An 18,470-nucleotide genomic window follows, 5' to 3' on the forward strand; every position below is an offset into this window, starting at 1 on the left:
ACAAAGTCTTCTAATTTATAATATAAACTGACCATACTTAAATTGGTCGTACAGTTTATCGCAATCGAATCGAAACATAATTGTGTCGTTGTTTTTTTTATATATATTATATTATATATTTATATAAATCGGTCAAATTTGGATCGGAATACAATCGAAATAAATAAGTATAATTCGTATTCAGTTTAAACGGAGGTTAATTTTTGTGATAATTTAGCAATATTGGCTTCCTGATGTCGTATAGCCCAAAAGATTTCTCAACGAATGGGCTATTTTACACCACGTTTTTGCCGAAATTGTCGTTGCAAGTACATAAAAACTTACAATTAATAGAGTATATTTTTATTGCGTTTATCAAAATCACCGGTCCAGAAATCCATGATTGGTCCGGAAATCCATGGGAGACTGGAAATAATTGTAGCAAATTACAAACATGTATTGATAATCGTTTCTTTTCAATATAATAACTATTCACAAGCAAAACAAATTGCGTCAAACCGAAGGAATTTGCTAGAATTCTTGCCATAAGCAGGTTTTATACACTCAGGAATAATATACCTTTCGACTAGTAAAAAGGTTTAGATCATTAGTTCCGAAGATTATTACATACAAATTAATTTTGTCTTTAAAATAATAGTATAGATTTTTAAGTAAATTGTAATTCATAATTTATCGCTTATAATTGCTTCGTATCTTCGTCTGTTATTGAAGTATGTCACGACGTAACTTGCGTATACAGGCATCTATTGCTTTCCCATATCAGGGTACCGATAATGCTCTAATGCTCTTTATTTTTTTTATGTCATGGGTGCCAAAAGAGCAGGAAGCTCACCTGATGGAAAGTGACTACCACCGCCCATGGACATTTACAACACCGGTGGGCTTGCAGATGCATTGCCGGCCTTTGTACTGGTTAAACTCCTTAATGTTACTGTGGGGGGCATAGCGCCGTATCCTTCCTCAATAGTTTGAGTATCTTGTCCGAAAAAATCTTCCCTCGTGTTATAAAATTCACCGAGAAAAAAAAACTCATTGAATCCAAGAGCAAGTTTATAAACGAATATTAAAATTTGTTGTGTTTAAATTTCAAGGTTTTTCTGAAACGTGTTTTCGTTCACGAAACAACGGAACTGATATAATGTAAATAATTCACCAGTTATAATATTTATTTACAAATAATCACGCATGGCACTCGGCCAGCGTTGAAAATTACTGGATAAAAAACCGTATGAGTCATTCTGTGTTCATTTTTTTAGCATTAGCAGCCTGTAAATTTTCCCACTGCTGGGCTAAAGGCCTCCTCTCCCTTTGAGGAGAAGGTTTGGAGCATATTTCACCACGCTGCTCCAATGCGGGTTGGCGAAACACACATGTGGCAGAATTTCGTTGATATTAGACACATGCAGGCTTCCTCACGATGTTTTCCTTCACCGCCGAGCACGAGATGAATTATAAACACAAATTAATCACATGAAAATTCAGTGGTGCCTGTCTGGGTTTGAACCCGAAATCATCGGTTAAGATGCACGCGTTCTAACCACTGGGCCATCTCTGCTCTTCTGTGTGCAGATAAAGCTATTCCAAAAGTTTATCACTCGTTGCTATATAGACTAGCTTTTACGGTTACAGATCTCCCAGGCCCTGTACTCGATATCCTGTATCCTATCATAAATACATATAAACTTTGTCTATCATAATCATTGTATGTATACTATTAGACAAGCTGTTCAAAACTAAAACTGTGTCAGTGACGAAATGGAAAGAAAACGGCGGGGGGGGGGAGGTTAGTGCAGATGCGGCACAATATTTTTTATCTTTTTCTGTTTGTCTCTGAGAATAGTATATTAAATTATTTGATTCGATAATGGTTAAATATAAAAAAAAGTTAATAGTTCGGTCTTGTATTAAGAAATGTTATGCCCGCAGAAGACATTATTGTTTTCCGAGAGAAGAATTAAGATGTTTAAATACTTTATTGTAAAGTTTGGATTTAAACTCGAATAATATATATTCGATTTAAAATTCGGCATATTTGTAAAAAAAAATAATTAATACTAGTTTTTGTTAAAATTAATTTACTTTTTATTTATTTTTTTTTAGCATTTGGCATATCTATTTTAAGTAAATATATTTAAAACTAATTTAACACCATGTATTATTAAAATAACATATAAGAACAATCACAAAATTATTTACAACTTGATTTTATTACGCTCAATGTAATTACATAAAAATTTACAAAATGAACTAAACACAAATATTAACAAACATTCAACACTAATAGGACGATGTTCTTCCTTCTAAAGTGAGGAACTTAACTTATATGGGATGGAGGGGTTTGGGACAAATGAACAGTAAATGGGATAAGGAACCTTCCTCTAGGCCACAGTCACACAAATAGTGATCTCTTATATCAATCAAAAATCGTAATAATAATAATAACATACGATAAAATAAGAGATACAGGATATACTGGGACAGAACCGTAATCACAGATAAAATAATACATTTCAACAGACCCGATATCACTAAGCTAATAAAACTGTGTATCTTATTGACAAAGCTATCCCTAGCATTCACAACATACAGACGAAAATTTCGGAAAAGCTCAGTAAATATCAAAACTTAGGCATAGAACTGAAGCGTCCAGAGTTCCATGGTCATATCAAGTGGGTTCGTACCCAAAAGCCAACAACGCAGCCTTGATATGTTACAGGTTCCTCATCAGACTAATCATTTACTCCAGATAGCAATAATCCTCAACTCTTGCCTCACCTGTAAGTTCCTTACGACTTCATTCATCTCATCTGCTTATACCATTACCTAGCTTGCACAACCGCTTGGCTACGGTTCGTGTGTGTAGGATTTAGTTACATCAAAAGAGAAAAAAAGTAAAATAAAATAATATTTATAATTGTATATATCTTGTACGGTGACGGTGAAGAAATATATTCCGAGACATATATTGAATAATCTCCTAATCCTAAATAGAAGAGGCTCTGCGTAAACTGTGGGACGTTAACTGAATATTATTGTACTGCTTAATATAATCCAAATTAACCTAAATCCAGAACGGAATCCACACGAATTTAGCGCTCGGAAATGGGTCAGAGAAATAATGCATCGCTAACTAAAACTAATATTTCATTGCACTGGCATGGATTGTTTCTATAATCTTTACAGTTATTTAATAGCGAACTGGTGTAACGATTAAGATTCAGGAACACACACAAGCTAAGGGTTCTCGTGTCTTTAATTTCATTTACCAATGTATGTACCAAACTATGTTGGTAACTGCCAAACGACAGTGGTTTTTTAACCACAACGGCGAGATTTTTAAGACATTTTACCTCGCACAACTACTCTGTGGTACCAGCTTTCGCCGACGGTTTTTCCGAACCGATACGACTTGGGAACCTTCAAGAAAAAAGCGAACTCTTTCCTGAAAGGCCGGCAACGCACCTGCAAGCCCCCCGGTGTTACAGATGTCCATGGTGGTAATCGCTTTCCATCAGGTGAACGAGCAGGAGGAGCTCGTTTAACACCTATAACATAAAAAACCACCTTACCAAAACCTTGCAAATTCGGTACTGACATCTGGATTTTCGTGAATAACATGGGCATATTTATGAGAGTGAGAAGGATACAGTTGTTTCCAAGGATACATCGTGATTCACCATTGAACTTACTAATACTCCCATGCTCTGCGAAATGCTGGTCTTGTAGCCAGTTTACAAGATAGCAGGGAAGTTCCTAGGTGAGTGATAAATAACTGTCAAGAAACTGTCGCTAACTATCTCCAGTAAGGACGATCGAAGACGGAGTGTCCGTGCAAAATGCTCGTGATGCCCTTGGTCATACGCCTGATTTTTTTCCTGTCTTATCGGATTATTAGAGCGAGGAAACAGAGAGCGCACCAATCTTTGTGCACGTACTTGCACTTGTGCAATATACGGTGTGCAGTTGGCTGTTGCTCCTTGAGAATAGCTATCGTGGCTGAACTCAGTAAGGACAAGATCATCATCCAATAACACGAATTTTTCATTTTATGTTTATTTTTTAACTTAAGACTCGTATAAAGACCATTATTGTGCTCGTGTGAAGTCAGGCTGGGTGGCTTCATTTTAACGTACATGAATTTAATTTGTATTTAGCATAGAATTAAATCTATTTCGCGTATCAATAAAGTTTATCAGTTTAGTTAACCTAAATAAAAATGATATTAATCTTCAAACCGATTGGTATGTGAGTCTGTTTCTAGTCGTGTTTACGAAACGTATTCCTAGAACAAGATTTAGATTAAACTATATCCCATGAAAGTCTTAATGTAAACGATTGAAATTATACCAAAATAAACACGAGTAGCAACGTCTTAAAGTATGTTCTGTGGTGCTATTCGCTAAGAATTTTATTTATTTTAAATTTAGAATACATAAAAAGAATGCAAATAGATCATCTGTTAGTCTATGGTTATCATATTTTATCGTCAAAAGCGCAAAGGTTTCCAGCCGAGCGATGTATAAAGTCACAGGATCGATCCTGACCCCTTGGGCTATAGTTATCCCCACTATTAACACAATATAGAAAAATAAGGAATATTTGTAATTTCTTAATCAAATACGGGCATTGCTGCAATTCTTAAAAAAAAAACATTACGCACTGTACGAATTCTTTACATCACCAATGCGCCACCAACCTTTGTAACTAAGATGTGATTGTGACTGTAGTTACACTGGCTCACCCTTCAAACCGGAACACAACTATTGGCACACACATTTGGCGGTAGAACATTTGATGAGTATTCAGTACATGGACGGATTTGCACAATTCCCACACCCGAATAAATTACATTAATAATGGGAGTAAACTGTGAAATCAAGATATCCTAATCTCTTATTGAGATTGTTTGTTAATGTGTAATGTTTTGCGTCGTGATAAATCAGTGTCTTCTGATGACAGACTCTAAATTAATTAACGCGCGTGGTATTTGCCGATCCGATGTTCGTTGGTCATTGCCCCTAACCAGAACAAACTAGTATCAATATTTTATATAATTCCGAAGAAAAATACAAGAGGAGAGCTATTCTGTAAACTCCAAACTCAGTGCACAACACGATCGTGAAATGTCAAAGTGACATTGATTCACAGACACGGAGTGTGTAGCCTTATAAACTTGTAAACTTGGAATAAACTTGTAACCCCTACTTTCCGTTTTTGGGCAATAGTATACGTATATAATAAGATACCGGGAAATGTAACCAATTTACCATTAACGAAATTTAAAAAGTTAGACTAAATTAATAAATAAGTCTTATTATTCTTTAAAAGAGTACTTTTTAGAAAGAAACGCCTGGATTTAGATTCGGGTTCCATCACAGGACACTAATTATTGTAAAAGAACAGCAAATGTAAATCTGTTTATTTGAAAAGAGTAACTATGCGAGTTTCTTGCCGTTTCTTCTCGCTGGAGGCTGCTTTTCGAAACGGTGGTAGTATTTTAATATCGACGATTCAAAAACGCTTCGTTGTGAAGTTTACTTGAATAAACTTGATTTGATTTGATTATAATCTAGTCTAGATACGAACTGAACCTAGGAACTGTACCACGCACGCACTATCGAATCGCTAAATGTCAGAAAGTAATATGCGACAAAAGACTATATAGAAAATATAACATTTAGAGGGTACATTAAAATAAACCATAGATCTATTTACTTACGAAGACGCGCCCTGCAATTTTTAACTATCGGCGTGCATTAGTACGAGTGGCGCTCGTGCCTTAAAGTCTTAGTGTGCGTGAGTTGACTAATTTATTAAAAAAGATGAGAATTTAGCGTGAGAGGGCGTGCTTTCGCGAGTGAACAGCAGTGGGATTCTGTAAAAATTGTCTACAAATCTCATTCGTGAAATGTTACCGACGTACGGTGATACGACATTTTGATACGAGTATCCCATAAATTTTATAATTATTATAGTCAGTCACACTTTGACATTACACGTTTTCTGCGCTGAGCTTCGAGATTTTTCTAACGGGAAAATTCGACAGATCGATATCGTCAGTAATCTTTCAATCTTTTACGAGTGCGTTCCTACAGAATACCACTGCTTGTCAGTTGAACAGTTTTGCACGAGTCTTATACTGCAAATGTTGAAATTATTGGAAAAATTCAACGCTATTTCAAAGCAGCTCACAAACCCCGCGCTGTTCCGGATAATTTCCAAACAGCAAAACCTCATAACTTTTTTTTGCTTCGAACCCCTTAAGATCTGCGGCCTATGAGCACAATAACTATAATGCAATTTACTTTCAGGAAGGATCTCGTGACTCAGGAGAGCCGGTTCCAGTCCCAAGTGGCCGCGTTAACTGAGCTGGCGGACTCGAGATGTGACGAGGCTGAACGAGCCAGGGAACTGATCGTCTCTTACAGAAAAGATATAGAAGCGAAAGACCAGGAGATCGAACGTATGTTTCTTATAATTAATTTTTTATATTAGGCAGACCGCCATGTGGAACACTTGTTTGTAACCGCCCATAGAATAGCGTTGCAATAAATATTAACCACTAGTTGTCGACCGCAGCTTCGCTCTCGTTTAAGAAGTTGGTTGTCATGTGATGGGCAAAAAAAGTAGCCATGTCCTTCCTTGGAGTTTAAGTTTGCTTCACACCAAATTTCATCAAATTCGGTTGATTGGTTTGGCAATGAAAGAGCGACAGACAGACAGACAGAGTTACTTTCACTTTTATAATATTAGTATAGATTCGTAACATCGCAAATGCATACTGACTCACTCACTCTTCAAACCAGATCATAATAATACTCCGTATTGCCGCTGAGATAGAATACGTAAGAAATAATAAGTTATACCTCTGTACAATCCAGTCTGGGTATGTACCTACCACCAAGTGGTACCAGTTAATGCCTATAAGTTGCTATAAAAATCAAAAGCCAACGGCTACAGAAAAGGACTCCGTCCTCCACCAACCTCACACTAAAATTGCAATTGATGAACGAATCTTGCATTAATTAACACAATTGCGACTTTTTGTTAAATTTCTTATCTGGCTCACAAAGTCATAACTAAAACTTCTTTAATGGCTCATTAATTATGACACATTCGTGAGTTACCCGTAATCTTGGCACGATTGAATAAATAAATAATGTAAACACCCACTAAGAAATTGTGATATAATTTCAAGAACATTAATTAGTAGTTTTAACGCTCTCGTTACGAGTAAATTTAGTTAAAACAATTTGACACGAACAGCAAGATGAGTTAGGCGCAGTAACTACGTGCTTTCCGAAATATGAGAGTGTACTCATTTCCGACTTCCAGATTCCAGGCTGCTGACCTTTTAGGTTTGAACCCAGGACCTCGAGCTCTGCGGCTTCATATCTAACCACAATAATAATGAGACATACATATAAATCACTATATACACAATCATAGAATAGTTAATCGACGTTCTACAAGATTAAACTGTCAACGGTGCGGAATTTATGCGGTAGAAACTCGCCTCCAGATTTCTTGGAAACTACCTATAAACGCGTATCTATAATAAAATTCCGCATAAATATTAAGTTTTGTAATAAATAAACATTTTAATAAATAATGAATATTACGTAATACAACACAACGATGACAAGAAGCGCGGAAATTGTATTTATCAAAAAAATACGTTTAGTTGGTGATTTAGTTTGATTTATGAAAATGATAAAATACTGGGTGTTATACTGGTTCTTTCCAGTAGAATCTACATTTTGAATTGATGATAGCTTTATACTTTAATTTTATTTATAAAGTAACGATGAAAGTGTTTGTACCAGTCTAAGTGCGTAAAGTAATTGACTGCATCCCGAGACCTCCTGTCCTTTTTAAGAGTAGATTCAGAGTTTAAGCACCACGCAACTCGCTGTATCAATGCACTACCACATGTATTAAATTTTATCAGACACATGTTTCCTTACGAAGTTTTTCTTAACTGCCGAAAACGATACAAATCAGAACGGTGCTTACTCAGATTTGATCTACGCTCTTTGATTAAAATTCAAGAGTTCTAAGCACTAGATCATCTCGTTGCACTAAGTGTGTTTTTATTGTAAAAACATAGCACTTCAAAAATCACCAAAAGTAACAGCAATCTATGACTAAATAAACGAGTATGTCAACAATCTCCGAAGGTTAAAATCATTTTATACAAATTGAAATCAAATATTTTAAAGACGTACTGTAAGCTGTATAAAGTAGACGCGAAAAGATAAAAAAACAACACAGATATAAAAGCTCTAAGCGAACGCAATAAGAGCCGAAATGGCTTAAAAACAATTATTACTCAACTGGCTCATCGTACCTTGGCAGTGAGCCAAGAAAGAAAATTCATCTGAGCGATCCGTTTCTTAGACATCAATTGAATATGGATTCATGTACATTTCAAGATAATGACTTTCTAAGATCGTGTTTTCAATTTCAAAATCAAAAACTATCTGTAAATATTCAACACAAGCATGAATTTCATCAGATTTCTTTAACCTTCGTTTTACTCGGAGGAAGGTTTAATAGGTACCACGCTCATTAGATACTTTACAACCAAACAACAATACTTTGTATCGTTGGATTGATGTTTGAGGATGAGGCTGAGTGAGCCAGTGCAACTACAGGCACAAGAGACGTATTTATTGGCGGTGGTGACTACTTACCATCAGGTGGCCCATTTGCTCGTCCGCCTACCGATATCATAAAAAAAGCTACCGCCCCGGTTTTTCACGAGTAGTGTTTGAGTCTCTTTAAATCATTTATATCATCATGCATCGAACTCTATTGGTCTACGTGGCGCTCGCTAGTAAAGATTCCAGTCAAATCAAACAATCTAAACTTTTCTCGTGACTCTGGGTATTAGTAAAAATCATATGAAAATTATTTTAGTAGTTCACACACACACACACACATAGACATAATGGGTTGATATTGATTAGTGCACTAGCTGCTTCGCACGTTTCGCTTCGGGGTTCGTAGTGATGCTATATAGTGTTATGACCAGTCTCCATAAAAGGGGCTTCTAACCTTTGCTCAGATTATCGCGTACAACCCCTATCGGCAGAGTCGTCTTAAGTTATGCTGTGGCCCTTGGGCACCTATTTAATTGGGGACCTTTTGGTAGATATTAATTACCATGTACAAATAATTTACCTACCCAGACGGGCTTGCACAAAGACCTACCACCAAGTAAAAGCTAGTATATTCATAAAATATATCGTTCAATTCCCTCCGCACTGACGCAAAGATTCTATACAGTAATAAACCTTGAGTAATTCCTCAAAATAAAACAGAAAATCAGCAAGACGTGGCGCTTAACAAAGGTTTTATTTTTAGTTTCACAAAAGGAAAACGAACGCTTGATATACGACGTAGTGACATTTTAGTGGACGGTCAGAGACAAAGATTAATATAGGCTCCAATTTTATTATATATATATATATATATATATATATATATATATATATATATATATGTATACATATAATAAAATTGGAGTATCTGCTTGTAATATTAAAATATGTACACGGTACATGTATCAAATTAACATTTTTACCATTTTTGTATGTCTGCCTGTCTGTCTGTTTGTTCCGGCTATTCTTAGGTGCGGTTGTATGGATTTTGACGGGACTACTAAGAAGTTTTTAATGTCTAATTTAGACTTTTATCTGACTTAATCTTGACCAGAAATTAAACGAATTCTAAAAAAAAGTACACAGTGGGTTTGTTTTATTGTCTGATTTGATTTTATTGTCTGAGTGAGACAGTAACTACAACAACAACAGTAACAGTCTGTAAATTTCCCACTGCTGGGCTAAGGCCTTCTATCCCTTTGAGGAGAAGTTTATTAGCTTATTCCACAACGCTGCTCTAATGCGGGTTGGTGGATACACATTAACCAAGCACGAGATGAATTATAAACACAAATTAAGCACATGAAAATTCAATGGTGCTTGCCTGGGTTTAAACCCGTAATCATCGGTTAAGATGCATGCGTTTTATGCTTTAGCCATCTCGGCTCGTAATTACAGGCTCAATCTTAATTCCCAAGATCAGTGAAGTATTAGCAATGTAAAAGATGGTTAATATTTCTTACACTAATAAAAATGGACGGTTACTTACCAATAGGCTATCCATTTGTTACTAGGCTTGGCTGGACTTATTTAAAATATAATAATATAAACAAATAATTATTTATTACAATAATATCAATGTTTATTTTCAGAATTAAAATGCGATTTAGCAGCTGCGTACAAGGAGTCGGAGCTCGTCAGACAAAGAAGTCGATCGCTTGAGGAGGAACTGTCGGCTGCGAGACGATGCTCAGCGGATTTAGCTGACCAATTACAGAGAAGAATAGGTGAGAATAAATCCATATGTTTAAGTTGAATTACTACCTGATCGGAACCAAATTATTTGTCTTACACATTTTCTAAATGCAGGCTGTTAAAATTTTGCAACGATTATTTCTAAAGTTATAAAATCCTAGTAGTTACAAAATAGTTAAGTTAGTCAAGTGACATCATGGTGACGTACTGTTGTGGTGTGTAGGGATGTGGATTGTGGTGACCATTTAACATCAGATGAACCATTTACACGTCCGCCTACCTATTATGTGATAACACATAAAACAGATCCTTTATAAATGATATACCCGAAAACAAATGGTTTTCCAGATGAAGCCAAAAAACAGCTACGATCAGAACTAGAAGATGCTCTCACACATCGAGCCCAGCTGGAGACGAAAGTCCAGGCGTTGGAGCGGGAAAAGGAAAGGTTGGAACAAGAGAAACTCCTGCAAGAGCAAAAGGCGAAAGAGGTACGACTAAGACATTGAAAGCTAATAACATTTCTCTTAACCGTTGACTTGTCTAGTAGTGTACAATATATACATTGTACACTACTAGACAAACCGTCAAATTTATGTCACAGTGACGGATAAGGGAAAGAAGGCGAGAGGAGAAGGTTAATTTATTGTGCAGATGTGTCACAATAGTTTTTAAAGTACTGTTTGTCTCTGAGAGTATTATAGTGAAATTATTCGATTCAATCATCATTGTAATGGTATTAAGCGTTTTATTATATTGACAGTAATAATTCTATACTCTATTCCAACCATAAGAGGAGGAAAGCCAAATAAACGACAATTGACAGGAAATTGACGCGATATCATTGGTCGAAAGCTAGCACTATGGATTTGCAAAAAAATGGCGTTTTAAACGTCGACGAAATTGTTATCGGAATTTCGAAAGTATAATTACAGCGGATATAAATAGTTAAGTGTAACAGTGTTGTATTAGAAATAAAGATATATTAATCATAAACTCTTAAACGCATTAACGCGTTTTTCTTTAATCTAAAACTATGAAATTTATTCAAAACATATTTGGCACTTGAGATCAGCTTGCACAGATTTCAATTCGTATCCTACGTTTATAAGCTACGTATCATAAATTTTGATAATTATGTATTTTGAGATCCAGATAAATAATAGTTTGCGTGGTATGAACGTGATGTACCGGATAACGGAAACGCGTCATCCTTCGATGTTATTTGGAACATGTTGATCATATTAGCTTCCTTCGGATAGCATAAACAGCGAATATGAGTAAATAACTAAAATTATGCTTTTTTTATCCAATAATTTTGAAATATAACGCTAATGCAACTTGCAATACTTATTCGACCTTAAATTTTTGTATACATAACTAGATACCCGGCTCGTCTTTACGCGGGTAGAACAGCTCCAAGTTGGCATGATTTTTCCAATATCTTCAATCACAATTCTTCTGTCAAATTATCAAATCAAATTTTATTTACTTGGTGATAGGGCTTTGTGCAAGCCCGTCTGGGTAGGTACCACCCACTCATCAGATATTCTACCGCCAAATAACAGTACTCTGTATTGTTGTGTTCCGGCTGGAAGGGTGAGTGAACCAGTGTAATCACAGGCACAAGGGACATAACTTCTTAGTTCCCAAGGTTGGTGGCGCATAAATTTAAGCAAAATTTTAATTATTTATAATCCTAAACCTTCTTCAGGCCTTTGATGATATATATATATATATATATATATATATATATACCACATAAACATATAACATAAAACAGAATATAGAAGACTATAAGACTAAGATTCAAAATTATATTTCTGAAATTCAAGGCGTTAGAAGCAGCGGAAGAGAATACAACAAAATGGCGCCTAGCTCACGAATCAGCGCGATCACAAGCCGCGTCGAGGGCGGAACGGATTCTTGCAGACTGCGAATGGAAGATGAGAGAGTTGGAGAAGAGAGCAAGAGATGCAGAGAAGGAGAAGAAAGAGGTATCGATTTTGTATATCAGATTTAAGTAATTATTTATTATACCAATCTTAGTTATTGTACAAATAATTATCGCGTGGCAAAAATGCTTACATCATAACCTACGCGGGACAAAATTAACCACTGACGCTGTTCCAAATTTCCAACTCCTATGAAAGCAATAAATAGGATGATAATAGCAATATTTTTTTTTAACTATTATTATACCAAATTAATGTAATTCTCGGTTTGACATTTCGACATATTTATTTGTAGAAATTCACGCGTTGGAAAAGACGGACTCGCGATACAAGAAGCCACTGCTGCTTTCTAGAGACCATTCCATGCCATGATTTGTACAGTAGCAATTATTAATTATGTAAATACGTATCAGATATCGTATAATAAAGTCGTCAATGGAAAAGATATTAATTAATTAACTTAACACAGTGTCAGAAATGTGACATACACGAAAAGCACAGGAGAAAACTGATTAAAAAAGGCTTGCTCATCCCGAAAGACAGATTACTTTAATATTCTTTTAAGCACCAAAACTTTCAAGTATAAGAAATTTGTGTTCGTTAATTGTGTGTCGCTTGATCAAGATTCTAATGCTAATAATATGATAATGTAATAAGATAAACATGTTGAATTTCATTAATTTTCAGTTATCAGAATCCCTAGACCAGCTTAAATCATCACCACCAACACCCTCCCACGTCGCTGAACTCCAACAGCTACGAGGCCTGGCTTCAGAACAACAAAGATCAGTACAGTCACTGACCCTACAGCTGCAGAAAATAGAGACAAGGGAAGAAGCGTTAAAGTTGGAAGTACACAGGTTAAAGGATTTGTTGGAAAAAGAAGGGCAGATCAGGAGAGACAGAGAAGAACAGCATTTGCAGGTATTTTGCACCCTTTAAGCCCTTAAGGAGAACATAAATTTGTCAGATTTTTTTTTTTTCTTTTATATTTATTTCTAGCTCACAATTTGGAAAAATAATCAACATATATGTTAGTAAACATAGCAATATAGTTAACGAAATATGTCGAATCGAAACTTTTATCTAAAATGATGTTCATAGGCAATGAATCGCCTGGAACAGCAGCATTCTGATAAAATATCAGCGCTCAGAGCGGAACACGCGGAAGCCGTCGCGAACTCGGCGAGCGCCCGCGCGGCGCTCGAGCGCGCGCACGCCGAGCGCACGCGCACCGCGCTCGCGCAGCTCCGCGCCGACGCGGAGAAGGACGCCAAGAACGCCGAGCGGAAGCTACGGGAACTCACTACGAGGGTAAGCGGTGTCCGCTGAGTGTGAGGCCTTATCTGGTTAGAAATCTTTGTTTCTCACTAAGAATAATCCACTTACATGAGAAATCAAAATGTAACACATGCAACATTTAGATTTAAATACATAACATGTGACCACATCTTAAAACAAATATATCAATAGTTTATATAAAACTAACGAAACTGTACTTTCTTGTGCACTGACAAGAAAGTACAGAGTTAAGCAGTCTTGGAAATGGCAAAGACATTTTAGAGTTTTCTTTTTTTAATTTGAGAAATTGAATTTTGTTATTATGACTGTGCTCCTTCAAACATTAGATTCTTCTTAACGTAATTAGCTCCGTAGCTAGTCCTTATATTAATAATAAAAATGAACAACTTAATTCAACGATGAATCTACTTCATTCTCAATTTGTTTTTGATAATGTTATGTATGTACGCAAAAACATAAATGATTTTCCCAGAAATTGTGACGTACATTCTATTAACACTAGGAACAAGAATAAACTTGTTACTCCAAGTACCCGATTACACAGGGTTAGTAACTCTTTTTTGGGGCAATGTATACGTTTTTACAACAGGATCCCAGAAAACGTTCAAAATTATTCAATTATAAAATTCAAAAGAGTCGTTAAAGAGCGTTTGTGTGCTAAAGGATATTACAACACTAATGACTTTTTAGTTGACTGCACACCTTGGGAATGAAATGATCGCCTCCAGGCTGTTTCAAACAACTAAAATATACTTATCATTGTACCTACATGGAAAATGGTTAAAAAAAATAAAAAAAAATATATCCCGCTGAGTTTCTTTCGCCGGTTCTTCTCAGGTCCGAGGTGCTAAATTCCGAACCGGTGGTAGATTTTTGACTATCGATAAGCAAGTGCAAACACTTCTATATTGAATAAAGATTTTTGACTTTGACTTTGACTTTGACATGGTATGCTTTTGCTAGTTCTTAGTATTGGTCTTCTAATTTGAAGGCTGACTGAATATCACAAGGGTAATAACATCTAATTCCCAAAGCTTAAAGCGCAATGTCACTGAAAGAGATGATTAACATTCCAAACAGACCAATATCCGACAGCACTTACCATCAGATGGTTAAGATTTAACAGTCACTTATTTGAAAATAAATGGATTAATAATTCAATTTCAGTTCGAAAATCTCAAAGAGGTGCTATCGTCCAAGGAGTCACAATTCGAGAGCGCCATAGCTGAAGCTAATAGCAAAGCCGACTGGGACATTTTGCAGCTCAGACATTTACTAGACAAGGCTGACATTAACTACGCGAACAATATTGAAGAGATGAACGAGAGATTTGAAAAGGAAAAAGGTGAGTCAACATGACTATAGAAAGAATTATTATTAAGAATTATTAGCGCAAGAAGAACTGCCTAGCGATAAAAAAGTCGATCGATCCAGACCCTATAGGGCTATTGGCGTCCCCAATCCTAACTCAAGCTTTAAGGTTAATGAGAGGGGTGAATTGATAAATAAATAAAAATTGGACAACATCACATACGTTACTCTGATCCCAATGTAAGTAGCTGAAGCACTTGTGTTATGGAAAATCAGAAGTATTTTTTTATAAAGTACTTATTTTAGATGACCTCCGTGGTCGAGTAATGTGCACACCGGTTTTCATGGGTACGCTACTACGAGGTCCCGGGTTCGATTTCCGGCCGAGTCGATGTAGAAAAAGTTCAATTTTTCTATGTTGTCTTGGGTGTTTGTGATACCGTCGTTACTTCTGATTTTCCATAACACGAGTGCTTTAGTTTCTTACAATGGGATCAGAGTAATGTACGTGATGTTGTCCAATAAAAAAAAATGTCATGTCTTTCATTGAATTATTATTTATATTAGACTGATATCAACAAACTTATTTAGACATTTTTTAACTCTGTGAATTAAAAAAATCAGATAACTATTTAGTACAAAGTATATAAAATTTTATGAACTTGTTACAAAGAAAACAATTTATAAATAATAAAAATTTAAATGTATTTCTTAAATTCCACAGAGTCATTAATAAAAGAATGGTCAGAGAAGCTCCAGCAAGTTGAGCACGATGCGTCGATCGCGGTAGACGATGCGAGGAAACTTCTAGAAACGACTAGAATTACGCTGATCGCGGAGAAGAATGATCAGATCAACAAGCTAAAGGAGAAACATCGACAGGAGATGGGTAAATATATATGAACAGTTTAATTTAATGAGATACAATAATTAAACTGACGTGATCGTTCTTTGTGTCAATCTTATGGAACTGTATCCAATTTTTTGAGCATTATGATGATTTATAGACTTCCACGTTTACTACTTAATAAATAAAACATCTTAACTGATGATTGCGGGTTCAAACCCAGGCAAGCACCACTGAGTTTTCATGTGCTTAATTTGTATTTATAATTCATCTCGTGCTCGGCGGTGAAGGAAAACATCGTGAGGAAACCTGCATAATTTCAACGAAATTCTGCCACATATGTATTCTACCAAACCGCATCGGAGCAGCGTGGTGGAATATGCTTCATACCTTCTCCTCAGAGGGAGAGGAGGCCTTAGCCCAGCAGTGGGGAATTTAGTGCGTTTCTAAACTATTCATCCAAGTAATGAGAAGGTTCCTCGTCCAAAAATGACAAAATTTTTCCTTTGTACGTTTGTCCCTCAACATGCACTTTATTAACCTTTTTATACACGTGCGAAGACGGGACAGATAGCTTGTAATATTTTAATCATGTAATGATGTACCTAAGCTTGTGAGTAGCAACTGTGATGAAAATTGTTTTAATTTAATTTTTCATATTCTTAAGTTGTGTTTATAATTCAACTCGCGCTCGATGGTGAAGGAAACATTATGAGGGAACCTGTGAATGGATGAAGGTCTGCCACCAATGTTTTCAAGTCCCATTGGTGTAGCGTAGAGGTATAAGCTCTAAAACATTTCCCCAAAGATAGATTAATCCTGTATTCTATGCATCCATAAATAACTATTACTGGAATTAAAAGATCGAATGAAAATTGCCCTATTTTGTTGACATTCCAAGTACCGCCATATTTATTATAATCATGTTAAAAATTGTTCTAGATGACCAATGGGAGCATTTTATGACGGACAAAGAGAATTGCCTTCAACGAATGAAACTGGAATGCAGGCAAGAGGGAGAAGAGGATCGGGCTAAGAGGGAAAAGGATCTAATGGAAGAAATAGAAGGTCAGCACAAAAACATGCCCTTAGTCTTGTAAAAGTAGCTTTAATTTATTATTATTAAGTATTTTAAATCAATGGAAATATTTGTCTATTTGTGTGCTGGCAACTACTTCCAATTCTTCTGAAAATCATCAATTCAATAACTAATGAATCATGCATTTCTGCAACGGATCAGCCGGAAGAAAATTTTGCTGATTTAGTGGCACCAAATAAAACTAAAGAAGTATTACGATATAAATATTTTATCTACATCATTCGAAACCAGCAAAGTCGAGTTAGATTTAAAAAAAAATACCATACATTTATTAAATTATACTGTTTTCGGTGCGTTATCGAAAAATTATGGGAGGCAATTTTAATGATGCGCGCGCACAGTGAAATCACCGCGGTGAAGGACAATTAAATGTCAAGTCTCTCGAAATAGACAACTTCACGCCTTACCTTATTCAACAGTGTTTATTTAATTTGTCAGTGTTTAAGTAGTTACATTTAGTATAATTATAATTTTAATATTAATAAGTAGATTATTATTATTCTATTTTAATTAGTGGTGTGTACTTGGTGGTAGGGCTTTGTGCAAGCTGTCTCGGTATATCACTCACTCATTAGATATTCTGCCGCCAAGAAGCAATACTTGGCATTGTTGTGTTTCGATTTGAAGGGTGAGTGAGCCGGTGTAACTACACAAGGGACATAACAACTTAGTTCCCAAGGTTGGTGGCGCGTTGGCGAAGTAAAGGATGGTTAATATTTCTGACAGCACTATTGTCTATGGGCGGTGATTACCACTTTATTCTGATAGTCCATTAGCCGATCCGCCTACAAATAACATTAAAAAAAAACATTTATGGTATTTTTTATTCATTACAGAACTGAAAGCTCAAATACATTCGAAAGTAGCAGATTTTGATGAGCTATCATCAAAAGCCGCCGCCTGCGGACGAACGTTGGCAGTCACTGAACAAGAATTGAGGTAAATGAAATTAAAAAAAAAACAACTAACTTTTTCTTTACACATTCGGTCAACGCATGTTTATGTAATGCCTGTATTTTAATATTTTTGCCGTGGATTTTGTTAAACAAGTATTTGTTTTTAATTATTTTAAAAATGGAATACAGTACTGTTTACATCAATCGCGTTCAATCGTATTTTACACGCGGTCAAGGAGATCCTACCTAAGCGAGCGTTCCTTGGTACGCCCGTTCCATGTTAGTGTGATGTTTGAAAATTGTGTACTAGTTTTCGTTCAGTCAGTTCAGTTTGCTGTATAAAAAAATTATCAAACTCAGTTCAGTTGTGTAGCCGTGAAATCGTAACATAAATAAAGATATGTTAATAAAAAAACTGTTAGTAGCGCACAATACAACAGTACAATATGGAATATGACAATTAAAGTTTTGTTTATTTGTACCTCGATTGAAATTGGGCATAGATACAAAAATTCCTTTACCACGTATAAAACGCGAATCTTATTTTAAAAAAAAAAAACAAGTTTTAAAGGCACACTACACTGTACGCTTGTTTATTTATCCTAACCCTGATTATATTATATTATTTAACAATTCCAAATAAAATTGGTAGCTAAATGTCCGTTTTTTTTTAAATAGTGTGACACAACTAATGATTTA

At 35.7% G+C, this 18,470-nt stretch overlaps 1 protein-coding gene across 7 annotated transcripts in view; it reads left to right on the top strand.

The window, feature by feature from the left end:
- Window positions 1-18,470, top strand: part of LOC125074580 (myosin heavy chain, skeletal muscle-like) — a 59,858-nt gene that overhangs the window by 35,248 nt on the left and 6,140 nt on the right. For all 7 annotated transcript variants that reach the window (XR_007120146.1, XM_047685929.1, XM_047685930.1 and 4 more), the window contains 10 exons: window positions 6,312-6,463; window positions 10,259-10,393; window positions 10,710-10,852; window positions 12,197-12,358; window positions 13,004-13,240; window positions 13,421-13,630; window positions 14,786-14,963; window positions 15,654-15,818; window positions 16,719-16,844; window positions 17,712-17,814. Coding sequence is in view for 6 of the 7 variants with exons in the window: in XM_047685929.1 (XP_047541885.1) it covers window positions 6,312-6,463; window positions 10,259-10,393; window positions 10,710-10,852; window positions 12,197-12,358; window positions 13,004-13,240; window positions 13,421-13,630; window positions 14,786-14,963; window positions 15,654-15,818; window positions 16,719-16,844; window positions 17,712-17,814 (1,611 nt within the window). In the remaining variant the exon portion in view is untranslated. The remainder of the gene's footprint in view (window positions 1-6,311; window positions 6,464-10,258; window positions 10,394-10,709; window positions 10,853-12,196; window positions 12,359-13,003; window positions 13,241-13,420; window positions 13,631-14,785; window positions 14,964-15,653; window positions 15,819-16,718; window positions 16,845-17,711; window positions 17,815-18,470) is intronic.

This window comes from Vanessa atalanta, chromosome 28, assembly GCF_905147765.1.
Source record: "Vanessa atalanta chromosome 28, ilVanAtal1.2, whole genome shotgun sequence".
In the NCBI taxonomy this organism is placed as follows: domain Eukaryota; kingdom Metazoa; phylum Arthropoda; class Insecta; order Lepidoptera; family Nymphalidae; genus Vanessa; species Vanessa atalanta.